Genomic DNA, 17,226 nt, shown 5'->3' on the forward strand with positions numbered 1-17,226 from the left:
CACACCACTAAAATAAAATAAAAAGACACCATATTTCCCATTAAATACTGAGTAAAAAACTTTGGTTCCTTGTCTATTTAAGACACGAAAGACATTTCAAATAATTATATTGAATATAAATTAAATTAGTACAAAAAAGAGGACTCACCATCAAATTAACTTTATTTTATTTAAGCAGCATGGTTTGTTTTGGAATTAAGCACATAGCTACACAATGAGTTATCTGTGCTCTGCTCACCACAGGTATCAAAAGCTGTTTCTAGCAGTGTGACTCTACACACATACTGCTCTACCACTGGGGGTCTAAGCAGTATAGAACTTTCATACTAATTATAACAACCTACTTTTCTATGAAAATACTTTTTCAGCTTATAATACGACAAATCATTTGGAATTTTTTTAAAAAATGTGCCTCATGTAAATAAACAACTTTGTGTTGGTTCTTTTACAGGTGATCCAAGCAGTCTTTATAATGAACAAACCAAAGTAAAATGGGCAGCAGATACCAAGTTCAGTCTGTAACCTATGGAGAAAATCTGGGAACTAGTTAACAAAATTAACACAGATTGAAAAGAGTAGCCTCTTGACAAACCATCACTAAACAGACTTGAGTCTAGAAATCTACACCATGTATGTCCACTTTAATACTTCCAGATAGCATATAAACCCTTGTAAAACCACTGCAAACTGACCTAAAGATGGATTGTTTTTTTTGAAATATCATTCCCTCTTACCTTTACTAATTTTCCCTATATTACTCCTTCAAGACATCAAAAGTATTGCACTATATTACAGTCACTTTCACCTTTACGCTCATCTAATTTATTTAAAACTCAAAGTATGAAACATTCAACAAAGTATACTAGCATATAAAAATCTGAGATATAATTAATATTTAAACTTTAAAAATATCCTATTTTATTAAAGTAATTATATTCTATAATTGAAAAAAATGAATTTTCATGAACTCAGTTCAGAGCGAACTAGATGCAGTTACAAGGACGGAGACTTTTGTGAAATATGTACGCCGTAAACAATTACAAAATCAATGAAAAGACAGCAGCACGTAAAAACTACCTTTAGTACTTGACAAACACATTTCAGGTTATCTTCAGAAGGATAACTGAGAAGGACATCAAGTAGCTCAGCAACAGCTTTTCCAAAGATCCATAATTTCTCTTTCACATCTCCTACAATAACCTAGAGGAATCAAGTTAGTCTTGTAACAATGAAGCAATTACAATATCAACCCTGGAAAACTATCACTACCAGCATTTTAAACACATTTTTCTAAACTATTTGAGAGTCCATGAATTTTTTCATTAGAAAATCCTCAATAACAAAAATTAAACAAAAAATTTTCATTAATTTTACTATCTAATGCTGGGACTTTAGCTATTCTTCATACTTCTAACATAAAAATCAAACACAAGGTAAAAATGTACAGTATACTTCCTATTGACCTAGACACAGTAGGGATAACAATTTTAGTGTACTAAAAACATTCATTTTGTTTACTACATCCCATCCTCATGAAATATCAAATCTAAATTTTAAATACTTCAAACACAAGTATATAAAGCTATAATTTGCCTCATTCTATCAATAAATATCATTCTTTGAGATCTGTTCTAAAATATAAGACATCCTTTTCATATACTACGTACACTGTTTTTACCATGAACAAAAAAAAAAAGGGGGGGGGTAAGATCTCTTAAAAGTGTTTCCTATCAGATGAAAACCAGAAGTAATTTAACATAGGACTAGTTTATTAATTTACTAGAGCTAAACATTTTGAAATATGAATATTGGTTAGGTTTGAGCAGTTTTTCTAAAACCATACAAGAACTGTTTTCTTATAGCTGTGGCCAAAGTGAACTATCTTTGTGATCTTACTTTATAGGTTAATATGTTATAATTTAATTAACACTGACAATAAAGTGTGGTTACTGAATACAGTTTTTATGTACAGGTTGTTGTCCATACGACTGATATACTACTACTCTAGTTGCCTTTTGTCAGCTAACTTGATAAGTCCTGTTGGCACTGAATACAGCAGATAAAGTTTGACTAATAGATCCTTACATATACTTCCTTCTCTTAAGTTCTTAGAATTACATATTACTTTTTTTCAATGAACTCTACATTTATAATTAACTGAAAACAGTGTTTGTCTATTCCGTAAGTAAAGTACATTCCATTCTTCTGTTACGTTACTTTCATCAAAAGTATTGCTCAGTATTTAATATATACAATTTATTATATTTTATTATACAAGCTGTTTTGCATTATTTGTTGGCCTGTACAGTTCCTTATATTTTCAACATTAAACAGCTGATTTGAAAAATGAAATAGGTTAAAATATTTCCCAACATATTTAGATCCGGTAAACTTTTCAAAATGTAGATAAACATGTGTTACATGTAACGATATCTTTAAACTACAATTATCAGGTATATACTGAGTTATGCATGTGGCATACAATGGACACGTTATAGGAACAGATATATATACAGTCATGTGAAAAAGTTAGGACACCCTATGAAAGCCTGTGTATTTTTGTAACATTTTTGGATATATAGATATTTAATCTCAATTTCAACAATACTGAGAGATTATACGAATATAACTAAACAATTAAAACTGAATAAAAGACTTTTCAAGATCTGTAAATGTAATTCTACAAAAATGCACATTATAACTGAGGAAAAAGTTAGGACACCCCCACATTTATTCCCACTTAAAATGGCTCAACTCACACACAAATGTATCACACCAGGTACACATGATTAGAAGATAGCTCAGCATTCTGAATGAGGTTTGCCCTATTTAAACCTCAGACATTTAGTTTGGTGTGCTCCTGACTGTTGAAGTGAGAGTGAGCACCATGGTGAGAGCAAAAGAGCTGTCTTAGGCCTTCAGAAAGAAAATTGTAGCAGCTTATGAGTCTGATAAGGGATTTAAAAAGATCCCAAAATATTTTGAAATCAGCCATTCTGCTGTCCAAAAAATAGTCAACAAGTGGAGGGCTTTCAAAACAACTGCCAGCATGCCCAAGTCGGGTTGTCCAAGCAAGTTCACCCCGAGAGCAGACCCCAAGATGCTAAAAGAGGTCTCCAAACACCCTAACATGCCATCACGCGACCTACAGAAGGCTCTGGCTACTGTTGATGTGAAAGTGCATGCCTATACAATCAGAAAGAGGCTGCACAAGTTTAACTTGCATAGGAGGTGTGCAAGGAGGAAACCTTTGCTCTCTAAGAAAAACATCAAGGCCAGACTGAAGTTTGCCAGAGAGAATGTAGACAAAAACCAGGACTTCTGGAATAATGTTCTTTGGACAGATAAGTCCAAAATTGAATTATATGGACACCAGAACAGAGAACATGTTTGTAGTAAACTAAATACAGCATTCCAGGAAAAGAACCTCATACCAACTGTGAAGCATGGAAGTGAAAGTGTCATGGTTTGGAGCTGCTTTGCTGCAGCAGGATCTGGACAGCTCACAATCATAGAATCCACCATGAATTCTACTGTGTATCAGAGGGTGCTTGAGGATCATGTGAGACCATCTGTAAGAAAATTAAAGCTGAAGCGGAACTGGACCCTGCAACACGACAATGACCCAAAACATACCAGTAAATCCACCAAGGACTGACTGACAACTAAGAAATGGAGAGTTCTGGAATGGCCAAGTCAAAGCCCAGATCTTAATCCCATTGAAATGCTGTGGGGTGACTTGAAACAGGCTGTACATGCAAGAAACCCCTCAAATATCTCATAGCTGAAAGAATTCTGCATTGAGGAGTGGGGCAAACTTTCTTCAGACTGATGTCAGAGACTAGTAGATGGCTACAAGATGGCTGACAACTAAGAAATGGAGAGTCCTGGAATGGCCAAGTCAAAGCCTAGATCTTAATCCCATTGAAATGCTGTGGGGTGACTTGAAACAGGCTGTACATGCAAGAAACCCCTCAAATATCTCACAGCTGAAAGAATTCTGCATTGAAGAGTGGGGCAAACTTTCTTCAGACTGATGTCAGAGACTGGTAGATGGCTACAAGAAGCATCTCACTGCAGTTATTTCAGCCAAAGGAGATAACACTAGCTATTAGGGGGTAGAGTGTCCTAACTTTTTCCTCAGTTAGAATATGCATCTTTGTAGAATTACATTTACAGAAGATCTTGAAAAGTCTTTTCTTCAATTTTAATTGTTTAGTTATATTCCTATAATCTCTCAGTATTGTTGAAATTGAGATTAAATATCTATATATCCAAAAATGTTACAAAAATACACAGGCTTTTATAGGATGTCCTAACTTTTTCCTCAGTTAGAATATGCATCTTTGTAGAATTACATTTACAGAAGATCTTGAAAAGTCTTTTCTTCAATTTTAATTGTTTAGTTATATTCCTATAATCTCTCAGTATTGTTGAAATTGAGATTAAATATCTATATATCCAAAAATGTTACAAAAATACACAGGCTTTTATAGGGTGTCCTAACTTTTTCACATGACTGTATGTATACTCAGAAACTGTCCAATTACTTATTTTCAACAGTTGATTTAACAATTACAGAAAAAAAAGTCTAAATTATAAAAACAATATTTCCATAAATGCAAGTTTCAGATCAGGAAATAAAACTTTTTAACTTACCTCTATCTGAGAAAACAGCTCCCCAAGAAAAATTGTAAATCCTCGCAGATAATTTCCACCATCAGATGCAACGACAAGTTCCTTGTTTCTCTTGTGTTCTTGCTGACATCTAAGGAAAGGTTAACTGAGGTAAACTTTGTGTAGGCATCTTTCAAACTAAAATTTTTTAAAGAGCAGGAAATACGTAGAATAATTTTGCTTGGAAATAATTAATATGAAAGTAGGCAACAAAATGTAAATTCTATTTAAAAAACTCTATAATGATAGTAATAAGTGAAATATTAGTGAAAGGTTCAGTTGTCTTTGTTTTCCCTATTTTTCTAAAAGTGAGTAATTATAAATAAAAGTGACATCTTTTTTTTTCATATGTCAAGACTGTTACCTGGATACAACTATACAATGGTTAAGCAAAAGTAACAATTTCTCTGATTAATTAGCTAAGAATCTTTAATCACCAATATTTTAACTTGTTAGAATTTAGCTTTACCTGTGAAAAAATATCCAAGTATTGTTGCACGAACAAATGACTGAATTATCAAATTTTAAGAAATTGAATTTATTTTCTATATTAAATTTTTTGGTAAAGATAACAAGCCTTTTGAAGAAATATGGTTAATATTTGAAACACATTCATCTCACATAACAACATGCCCACTTGTTACTTCTCAATTATATGTAAAACAGCAAAATTACAGATATTAAAAATGATTATAGATTGTAAAAAAATAATTAATAGGAGCAAGTGTTTATTACTAAATTTGACTTAAGACAGACTGCAATTAAAGGTTCAAAGGTTAAAATATATTCCAAAAACAAGTTTCTAAACTTTTGACAGTACTAATTTGCCACAGACACTATAGCTACTGGGTTGACATTTCACTGAAAACAAATTTTAAATACACAATACAGGTTGTGTACGTTTTCATACTTCATTGTACATGTGATACTTGTATTACTTATACGAAGGATTTAATATATATTATTGAAACAATATAAACTGTTAAATGTATCCTATTGGTCTGCTCAATTGTACTAAAAAAACATATGATCATTTGGTGTGTGTGTGTGTGTGTGTAATTTTTAATATAACTTTCTCTGTAATAAGCATTATGCAAATCAAAAACCTGAATTCTGCATATGGATGAAATACAATTAGTTTACTCAGAAAAATCCATAATAGGCTTATACACCAGAAGACAGAGTAAATGTTCAAATAGATAAATATTTCAATATCTCCAAACACTAATCTATATTAAAGAAAGAACACACAGGGTAAGGTAAAAATGACTACATGGTTTTTTTGATTTAGAATATCATTTAAATTCTAAAGTTACTTTAAAATAAACAAACTGGTTTCAGTTTTCTGCATATTTTATTTTGAACCAACAACAAAAAAAAAGTAACCATTTCCCTTTCCTTACATTCTGATAAATCTGCAATATGATACTGATACACAGTTGTGTTAGTCACTAGTCTAATCTTAATTTCTAAATATTTAGTACCTCTGTAGAAGAAAATACTTGAAACTTCCAAAAGGTAAATTTAGGCTGTGATACAGATGATTACAGAGTCTAGCAGCAGTGTACCTGAAGTTTGGCTCTGTGATGGCCTACAAAGTAAAACAAAATTTGCTGAGAACAGAAACTGTTTGAAAATAAAGTATTAATTTCATTAATGAGTTCAATAACACAATATATTCTTGTCAAAATTACTGTAGGGATTACATAATTAATCTTCAAGCATGAATAACTAATAGAATATGGTAATTAAATTAACATTTTAATTTCTATTAGAGAAATACTTTCAAGAATACTATAGAACTTTGTCATTATCTCATTCAGCTAAGTACTGGAAAATCAATTGCTTCATTAACAGTATTGTTAATGAAGTTCATTATTTGAAATAAATGGTGTTTCATAAAAACTTAAAAACACTCTCAAAGAAATGATTACGTCTATTCTTCGAGTCAAATTTTCCATCCATATAAATACACTCAGAACTGTAGTCAATGTTTTTTCTGGACTTTACTGATTATAGTATAATTGTTTCTATTCTTAATGTTTAAATATTTGACGTATTTCAAAAGTTACTATTATTATTACGTACTTATTATTATTATTATTATAATATACTTACCAAATAATTTGTAAACTAAAATCCTGATCTGGTACAACATAAAATGAAGACTTACTGATCAAATACGGTGTTAAGCAACAATAAAATGAAGACGTACTTGATCAAATACGGTGTTAAGCAACAATAAAATGAAGACGTACTTGATCAAATACAGTGTTAAGCAACAATAAAATGAAGGCGTACTTGATCAAATACGGTGTAAGCAACAATAAAATGAAGGCGTACTTGATCAAATACGATGTAAGCACCAATAAAATGAAGACGTACTTGATCAAATACGGTGTTAAGCAACAATAAAATGAAGACGTACTTGATCAAATACGGTGTTAAGCAACAATAAAATGAAGACGTACTTGATCAAATACAGTGTTAAGCAACAATAAAATGAAGACGTACTTGATCAAATACGGTGTAAGCAACAATAAAATGAAGACGTACTTGATCAAATACGGTGTAAGCAACAATAAAATGAAGGCGTACTTGATCAAATACGGTGTTAAGCAACAATAAAATGAAGGCGTACTTGATCAAATACGGTGTTAAGCAACAATAAAATGAAGGCGTACTTGATCAAATACGGTGTTAAGCAACAATAAAATGAAGGCGTACTTGATCAAATACGGTGTTAAGCAACAATAAAATGAAGGCGTACTTGATCAAATATGGTGTTAGCAACAGCACGCATTGTCTCTTCATCTGAAATAGATGATTCAAGAGTTTCAACCAAAATCTGAACTCGAGATTCATATTTTCCTGGATTCAGGGTGACTTCATAGATGAATTCCCTTAGTTCGGAAACTGGATAGCTGTCAGCATGAAACCAACTGCCCGTTTCATAGGAGTCACCTATTTCTTCCTATTTAAAGTATATAAAACAAGGACATAATAAGAAATAAGTACTCTGATTTATTTTCCTATTTGAAAATTAAATTTTACCTTAATATGAAAGGGAAGTCTTCCCAAGATTACAAAATATTTGTAAGAAATTAAGTCATATAACGTATATTACTGTTTCTGGAGGTTTATAATATTATAAAGAGGTTTATTCACAACATACACCATTTCACAAGTGTTTGAAACATTCACTCCTAGGGAGCAATAGCTTGTGTAACACTATTTGAATAGTGGTCAAGCAGAAAACAGGATATTTTGAAATTAATATCCTCTTAGATGGTGTCAACAAGAAACAGTCAGCTATAGGTTTAATTCATGATAGTGAAATACCCAAGTAGTGAGTGCTACTGGGTGAAAATAATTCATTTGCAAATCTTTAATACAGAGATACATGATTATATGTATCTAGTTCTCTAATGAAAGAGAAAACAGATAAATCTCAATATTTTTCTCAGAAAACACAGATACAAAATATGTCCCACTTTCACTATAAACACAAGTACTACATGCTGTGTAAATATCTGAAAGTTAAACCAATAAATATGATTATCTGTACACAATATAGATAAGTGAATTGAGGATAATATATAACTTACTTTAGAAAAAGGAAAAGAAAAATGTGTTTCTATAAATTTATAGATATTACATGAAAACATACATATTTAATCTATAGCAGTTTAATATATAACACTGATTAGCAGCCTAGGACAATTCACCAAACTAAGACACTTAGTGATGTGCTATTTCAGTAGGTGAACTAAGCCTAGAAAAAGACATTTCAGGTTAATGCCAAGGTGTTTTTTTTTCTTTCAATCTTTTTTTTACTCTGTTCATTCTGTTGGATGAATAGATTGATAAATTGCAACATATGACAAACCAAAAAAACAATAAAAATAAGTTGCTAAATAGATGATTTAATACTAAACAAAAAGCATAAATATTATCATGTCATTTCAACATAATTATATGGACACAAGTCCTACATTTCAATATTATGACAGTTGGAAATACATTTCAAATAAAGTAATTTCAGATGCTTTCCATATACACTTGTACAAGCTTGATATAATCCCTTATCCTCACTGTGTTTGAACTGTGGGAACAGTTTGAAATAGAGTCTGTAGTACCAAAAGTACCAACACAATAGTAGCATGTATTTGCCTTGCCATTGTAAAGCTGTAATAGGTTTCTTCTACTCGAATCTCATAGGCAAGACCTAATTTCACTGGAACTTTTAATGCAGAGAGCTATCAGGGGTTGCTAGTTGGCTAACATAGTTGTAATGATACTCTAACAACAGAAAAGCAACTTGTGTGATGTACCACTCTGATAATTTTGATCTAAATCATGCAAGGCTTCTTTCATTCACATGTTGCCAAACAGCAAGCATTTTGTACAGTATATAAAGGTGCATATTTAGTACCTTCTAGGGTAATTAATTCAATACACTGAACTGTTCTCTTTGCTTTGGCATTATACCAGTCACTTTCTCTCTTTGTTGATTCATTCCCCATGGTGAAACCTTGGTTGGTATACTAGCTTGCCACTTTCTTCTTTGTTGATTCCTTCTCCAAGGTGAAAACTTGGTTGGTATACTAGCTAGCCACTTTCTTCTTTGTTGATTTCTTCTCCAAAATGAAAACTTGGATGGTATACTAGCTAACCACTTTCTTCTTTGTTGATTCCTTCTCCAAGGTGAAAACTTGATTGGTATACTAGCTAGCCACTTTCTTCTTTGTTGATTCCTTCTCCAAGGTGAAAACTTGATTGGTATACTAGCTAGCCACTTTCTTCTTTGTTGATTCCTTCTGCAAGGTGAAAACTTGATTGGTATACTAGCTAGCCACTTTCTTCTTTGGTGATTTCTTCTCCAAGGTGAAAACTTGATTGGTATACTAGCTAGCCACTTTCTTCTTTGGTGATTTCTTCTCCAAGGTGAAAACTTGGATGGTATACTAGCTAACCACTTTCTTCTTTGTTGATTCCTTCTCCAAGGTGAAAACTTGATTGGTATACTAGCTAGCCACTTTCTTCTTTGTTGATTCCTTCTCCAAGGTGAAAACTTGATTGGTATACTAGCTTGCCACTTTCTTCTTTGGTGATTTCTTCTCCAAGGTGAAAACTTGGTTGGTATACTAGCTTGCCACTTTCTTCTTTGGTGATTTCTTCTCCAAGGTGAAAACTTAGTTGGTATACTAGTTACTTTCTTCTTTGTATACAAAATAAGGACATTAATGATACGTACTCCAATTTATTTTCCTATTTGAAAGTTAAAATTTACTTTAATATAAATTGAAAACTTGTTCGATCATAATCTCTTGTCTCTGTTGCAAAAACTTCCTTTTATGAGCTGTAAATGTCTTTGGATTGATTAAGGAGTAGGTCTGGAAGCCAATAGTGTAAGGCAGAACATGAACAATCCCTACACTTTTGTATCTTAAAGAAATAGCAAAGTTTCTGACATTGCTTGTCCATCCACAAGGTATACTTTTTAATCAAGCTAGTATGAGATTTTACAATTTTATCAGAATCTAAATTTGGAAATAGATAATTCAAGTGTCATTGGAAGTAATCAGTTTCATCAATTGAGAATGATTTAACACTGACATAATGCTTTTGGCTGGGTTGCACCAGCTTTGTCCTGGTGCACATCTGACAGCAATAAGATCTCAGTCCAGTTACTAGAAATTTCCAGGAACAGTTAACAGCATATTCCAGCATGTCGTGCTTTGCAACGTACAGGTGTGCAAACCACCAAGATAGAGTTCTTTGTATAGGAGGTCAGCAATTGGCCATTTGCAACATTTTCTAGTTTGTTTCAGACTCATTTTTTTCCAAAAATCTATTGTGGAATTCAGGTACGTACAGTTTGATGCAGGCTATAATAAGGGCCACTTTATCTGCTTCTTTACAATTATCTGGAGCTCTAACAATGTACACTACTATAACTATACCTTCGTCTGACTGACCCTTAAAAAAAAAAAAGTCCACATTCTGAAAGTGCTTGGGTTATAGGGTTTTTATTCATTTCTATTCCCCCATCTAGATCATACCAAAAGGCATCAATATTGGAAGATAACTGCAAATTGAGAAACCTGAAACAATCTACAGAACAAGAAAAATCTAGGTGCTGATTTTCATAAAGGATAAGTGGCTAAAGAACAGTCAATGGCTGAAACTACATGATCCAGATGGGCATAAATAGGCTTCACAGGAAATATGGCTTTAAGAATGGTACACACAAAAAATTATCAGAAACCTCTCCAGACTGAATTTGGTATCTGGTGACTGGATACAATTTTCTTGTTACCTGACCAGACATTTGTAGAATGATGTAAAACACTCAGCTGAGTTCTTGATTTTCTCATACATTTGTGTTCAAGCAGATGTCTATTTTGTTAATGTTCTTCAATGAAGACTGAGAAGTGCCTCAGCATGTCTCCAGTGGTTAAGCCTTAACTCTCTCATTAGTCTTGGTCCATTAGATCAACTTTGTAATGAATTTGTACTTGTTATAGCTTTCATTCTTTAACTTTCAAAGTAGAAATTGTATGTTAATGAAATTTGACAGATTATCAGTAAACATTATATCGCTTTCATACACTACAGAGTATCAAATTTTATTAAACCTTAACGTTTGTTAGGCCATGTTTTTCTCAATTTTTTTTCCTTTTGCACACTGCCCATTCAACATGCATCTAATTTTCATTTTGACACTAAAAATATTTGTATGCAAAAGAAATTTCCAAATTTCACGTGAAAAACATATTTTATGTCCAAATAGCTATCAAATGTTTATTAAAAAAAAAGAAATTTTATCTGTTACTTTCACTTAGTGTTTCTAAAAAGATTTCTCAAAACACAGACACTAAATAAAAAAAGACATAAATGTAAGGAAGATATGAAACAAAATGTTTTAGGTTTTATATATCAAGTTGAATAACCAAGAAATAATAAATTACTAAACTTAAGGGATGACCTGATATTTATGATGTCCAATTACAGGTTCAAAAAAAGAAAAAGGATTTCAAATGCTTTTAATGTTATTTAATCAATAATGCATGTTCCATTATTATTAATTACTTTCTGCCAACAATTCACAAGCTTGTGAATGCTACTTCTATAAAATTCTTGGATGTTTGAAGGAAAAGAATGAAGATTTGACATCTTCATGTTCCAAGCTCTTTTCCATCAAGATAGTCCTGCAAACTTCGGAATAGATGATAATCAGATGGGACAAGGTCTGGAGAATAAGAAGGATGAAGTTTTTCCCAGCCTGCAGATGTGATCCTTGCTGTATGGGGCTGTACATTATCCTGATGTAACACAACACCTTTATGACTGATTAAAGCAATCCTCTTTTCTTTCAGTGCAACATTCAAGCACTAACTGTTGACAATAGAAGTCTCATGTAATTGTTACATTGAATGGCAGCAACTCAAAGTGGATCACACTGACAATATCCCACCAAATGCTTAACAAGACTTTCCTAGAGTGGATATCCATTTTGGGCTGTGCTTCAGCTAGTTTACCTGCACTGAGCCATTTTCTGCAGCACTTAACATTTTTATAAAATATCCATTTTTCATTTCCAGTCACTAACCTGTCCAAAAAAGGCGAGTTACATTCACAAGAGTGCAAATGTCCACTCTTGCTCTAAGATTAGCTTCTGTCAAATCATGGAGGACCCATTTTCCAAGTTTTGACACTTTTCCAAGCTGTTGCAGATGATGGTGAACTGTTGAATAGGTTGAGTTAAGCTTCTGTGCTAGTTCTTCAACTGTCACAGCACAATCTTCATCAAGTGCAGCCAGCAGCAAGTCATCATTAAGCTCAACAGAACAACCCGAATGTAGCAAATCACTCAAGCTATATTCACCTGATCTGAACTTCTGAAACCATCTTTGACATTGTCTTTCATTGAAAGATCCCACACCATAAACACCTTGAATGTTTCATGTAGTTTCTGCTGCACTGTTGCCTTTTTTTTTTTTTTATACTCAAAGCATTATATACCTAATGTGCTCCTTTGTTGCACACATCTTCTTGAGGGTTTATTTAATTAATGATCTGAAAAAATGGAGTTGAGTTAGTTTCTTTTATTTGTCTGAACATTTTTCTACATGTCCTATTACATATTTTAGTCATTAAAGCCTTCTACAAAGAGAGAAATGATGATGCCTTTTCTGTGCTAAATTTTCAGACATTACTTATGAGATGACCTGGTGGTTGAGAAAATGAACAAGGGGGATTTAGATTATTTATTCTTGTCATATATTGAAGTGTATATAATGAACCATTTCCAAAAATGGTAAATGGAGCCACTATGTTTAATTCAGTGCGTAAGCCATATCTCAATACATACAAAAACTATGAGGTTACTTTATGTTTTAGCTCATTAGTATCAATAATTCACATTCCTAATTGATATGAAACTATAAACTTGGTACTTTGACATCACTGAAGTCCAATTTGAACCTGCGTTGAATTCAGCATGCCATGTGGCACACAAACAATGACATTTGACTGTTTCTCTAATATTTAAATTAATAAATTGAATAATGTAAACACTAACATCTGAAATATAAAATTACAGTTTAATATTAAACTTATTGACATAAATTTATCAAAAAGTAGTTCCATAAAATATTGAATTTGAGTCAAACGTAATGATAATCTTTATAATCTTAACATGAAAGTTACTTTGTACACAGACTACTTAAAACAAATAATATATTTATGGACAAATTTTTTATTTTAGTTTATTAAAAATACTTCATTAAAAGAAAGTAATTTTTTGTTTGTGAAAGACTTACAATGTTAACTGCAATACTGCCAAATTTTGTGAATATGTACACTATATTAAAAGTTTGAAGTATTAAATTTACAGATTTTAAATGAGTACAAAGAGATCACATGGTTGGTCAAATTGACCGAGCTCATGCTAAAAGTTAACGTTGTTGATTAATTTAACATACAATTTGGAGGAAGAGATGAGTGTAGTCACACTGATTTTAAGATAATTAGATTTTGTTTGTTAAGCATGAAGTTACTTAATGAGCCATGTGAGCTCTGTTGACCACAAGCAGTGAAATGTGATTTTTAGCATTATAATTTCCTAGACTTACTGTTGACCCAGTGGAGATAATTATTAGTTTGTGTATATTTCTTGTTTCACTTGTTCTATCACAACATTTTTCTTAAGCCTGATACTGTACGCTAGGAATTCAGTGCATTTAACAGACAATTCAACTCCTACATGCATCTAACTTTACTTCATCACAATAGTTACAACACAACATGGCAGGGATTGCTGTGTTTTGGTGGTGTGCATAATCATTATTCAAACATTGTTGAACGATTCTGTCACCAAGAGAGAAAAGAATATCAAGAATACTATCTACTGAACCTTCTTATTTTTAGAAAAATCCTAGAATTCATGGACAGCAAACACACCTCCAAATACAGCTCTATAGTATATGCTACTACTCCATTTTCTACTATAATTTCTAACTACATATGGAAACCTTTACATTTACACCAAAACTAAAGCTAGGAAAACTTATTAAGGTTAAAATTACCTGATAGTCAAGGTATGGTATAAAAGATTCTTTCAGAGAATTTCTTGGGACAAATTCTTGTGCAAATGGTGAAAGATTCGAATTTGTTGCTTTTACAAGAGAGACTGGTGGTTCATTACCTGAAATACATAAACTTAAGCTTTATGTATTTCTGAATATTTAAAAAAAATCTTAAAAATTACAATAACAAACTGAAAGAAATTTGTTAAATAAAGTACAGTATAATTTTTCTTTAGTGTACAGTTCTGGCTTATTATCATAAAGTCACTACAAACTGAAAATTCAACATGGCCTTAAATTATTTCAAATTACAACTAAAACATTCTATCACAAGTTTATCATGCCTGTATTGATGATTCTTAGAGATAAATTTTAAATTGTAATTTACATTTTCCCTGATCTGTAGAGAAAAAAGTGTATCCTGTAAAAGAATGGGGGAAGGGGATTGAAAAATAATACCAAGTTTGAATATATACAACTTTTACCAATCTCTTTAATATGAACCATCTTTAAACAAAAACTTGTTAAACTTTTAATGTATTCTATCAGCCATCAAATATGGATACAGAGCAAAGGGCTTTATGATCCACATATAAGAAGTTGGCTGTGGGACCTCAAAAATATTAGATTTATTGTAACAAATCTAAACCTCGGGAAATCTAGCTGCAAGCTTGCTCTTCAGTAAATTTAATTATCTCTTATGAGTTAAACATGTACAATATTAGTATTACCCAACATAAATAAAAAGCAAAGTTGAGAAACAAGAAACTCGTAATCATTTTAAAAATAATTCAAACTACCAGAAAATACAACTTCAGCATTCTAATCTGTTGCTATTTTTAAGATGTTATCAGGGTGATGAAAAGTGTACTTAGATTTTTGAAATACTGTTGATAAGCAACCAAGTTAGTTCAAGCTACTGCAAACAGGAAAGGAAAATTTATCAAAACATTCCAAAGAAACAACTAATTTTGTCATTTCAAGTTTGGTCACAGGGAAACAAAAACATAATAAAAAACTTGAAAGATTTACACAAATTATTATTTTGATACAGTCCACAAAGATTTAATGTAGATGTTTTAGTGTTAAAGCCTATTACAGACCCAAGAGACTTAATATCTTTTTCAAATAAACACAAAATCTCTATCTAAAAGGTATTAAAAATGAGCTCTTGTTCTCTTTTTGTTTATGAGATCTCAGATGCAATGAAAACCTCCTTTTAAATTATTTTTCATTGTATCTGAGATCTCATGAAAACCTCTTTTTACATTATTTTTCATCTTGCTTGATTTAAAGTAATATACCAAGCAGTGTTAACATTTTTTCTCATTCAGTTAGCCACCTAATCTTACCACCTCAAATTTCTTGCTGTCACCTTTCATAAATCCAGTAAAATGATTCTCATTAAACATTCAGCTGGCTTCAACAAGGACACCAAATAAGGTTATAACATGCTCTTATATGTAAAACTTACAACCACATTCTTGTTAGTGCTAAAAACAAGATCTAAATTAGACTCCGAGTCTTTCATAGACTTAAGAAATTCTGCAACTCCATACAAGCTTAGTTTCCAATAACATTAACTTTATTCAATTTGTAACACAACTAATTTATTTATAATGTTGGATATATGCTTAATGAACTAGTTTGTTATGATTTTAAAAAATGTTAAACCATATTTCCCCTTATCTGTAAAATATCACTTAGATTCTGTTTCAAAACAGTAAATCTCTATACTTATAAGCTAAATAATTTCTATAAAAGAAAAAACTAAGTTTTAATCGCAGAATTGCATACACCATTGTTAAAGAATTATCTCGACAAAAAAAAAGTCCAATACTTTAACTTAAACTTATTGTTGTCAAACAATTTTATAATCATTTATCTGAAAGTAAAAAAAAAAATAATTATTAATAAACTGTCTATTGTTATTACTAGTATTAGCAAGTTATAATTAACATTAAATTTAATAAGCACGATCACTGCTGCTTGTTTAATTTACTCTCAGACTTTAAACTCGATTCAAGCTAGACTTACTCGCATCAAAATCGTCAGAAGAAACACTTTGAGAACTGTTTGTCCCCGTTGTATCGTTGTTAGGCCTAACAGTAGGTGGGTATAGGGCATTTTGGGAAACTGTAACGTTAGAGCCACTGTCAACGACATTTCCAAGTGTAACGGAGGAACTGGAGGAGACAACTTTTTCGGGCAAAGACGACTGCAAAACGTTAGGCCTAGCGTTAGGTTTATCAGAAGTTTCTACACCAACATCAATAAATGGTCGGCGAAGATTCTCTCTTTCTTTAGGTAAACGTCGTCCTCTCCCTCTCACAAGTGAATCACCATCACTCTCCATGCGAGATACTTCTGTTTATATAAAATTATTTCTGTGATACCATAAATTAGACAAAATCAAATAACCATTAGTAACCACTTTCCACCGCATCTTACTAAAAGTCTCGCATTCTCATTTCTGCGAGATCTTTTCCATGCATGATTTTTTGTTTTGCTTCAAAACGTGAAGAATCTTGTCGTTAGGGTTCGCAAATTTATAACAAACAATTTACAGATAGTAGCAAAAAGAAGAAGAAAATGGGTAATACTTTTGAGGGAATTACACAAACATTATTAAATTAAGAACTAAAATAAGTTTTTCAAGGAATAACCCATAATTTCGCAAAAAAATAAACTTTTTTATTTACTCAGTTTTTATAAGAATACAATGCCGTATCTAATAGTTCACAACTACAGTCATAATTTGATAATTATGTAAAGTAAGATACAAGAGTGATGGCTTTTTCTTCAAAATTATTTTTATTTAGTTTTTTATTTTTAGTTGATAATTTCAAGAACCTGTAACATCTTTTTAAGTCTATGAACTAACTGCTAGTTGTTGAAAATATTCGAACTTTTGGAAATGTCAATCATAGCATAACGTGACCTATTAGCATTTGTT

At 31.7% G+C, this 17,226-nt stretch overlaps 1 protein-coding gene across 1 annotated transcript in view; it reads right to left on the bottom strand.

The window, feature by feature from the left end:
* Positions 1-16,789, bottom strand: part of LOC143239694 (polyadenylate-binding protein-interacting protein 1-like) — a 26,106-nt gene extending 9,317 nt beyond the window's left edge. The window contains exons 1-6 of the mRNA XM_076481068.1: positions 16,308-16,789; positions 14,271-14,389; positions 7,448-7,651; positions 6,162-6,268; positions 4,660-4,768; positions 1,078-1,200 (exon numbers count right to left, since the gene is read on the bottom strand). Coding sequence (XP_076337183.1) covers positions 1,078-1,200; positions 4,660-4,768; positions 6,162-6,268; positions 7,448-7,651; positions 14,271-14,389; positions 16,308-16,626 — 981 coding nt within the window. The 5' untranslated portion in view covers positions 16,627-16,789. The remainder of the gene's footprint in view (positions 1-1,077; positions 1,201-4,659; positions 4,769-6,161; positions 6,269-7,447; positions 7,652-14,270; positions 14,390-16,307) is intronic.
* Between the last annotated feature and the right edge of the window lie 437 nt (positions 16,790-17,226).

The sequence above is a fragment of the Tachypleus tridentatus genome, chromosome 13, assembly GCF_004210375.1.
Source record: "Tachypleus tridentatus isolate NWPU-2018 chromosome 13, ASM421037v1, whole genome shotgun sequence".
Taxonomy (NCBI): Eukaryota; Metazoa; Arthropoda; class Merostomata; order Xiphosura; family Limulidae; genus Tachypleus; species Tachypleus tridentatus.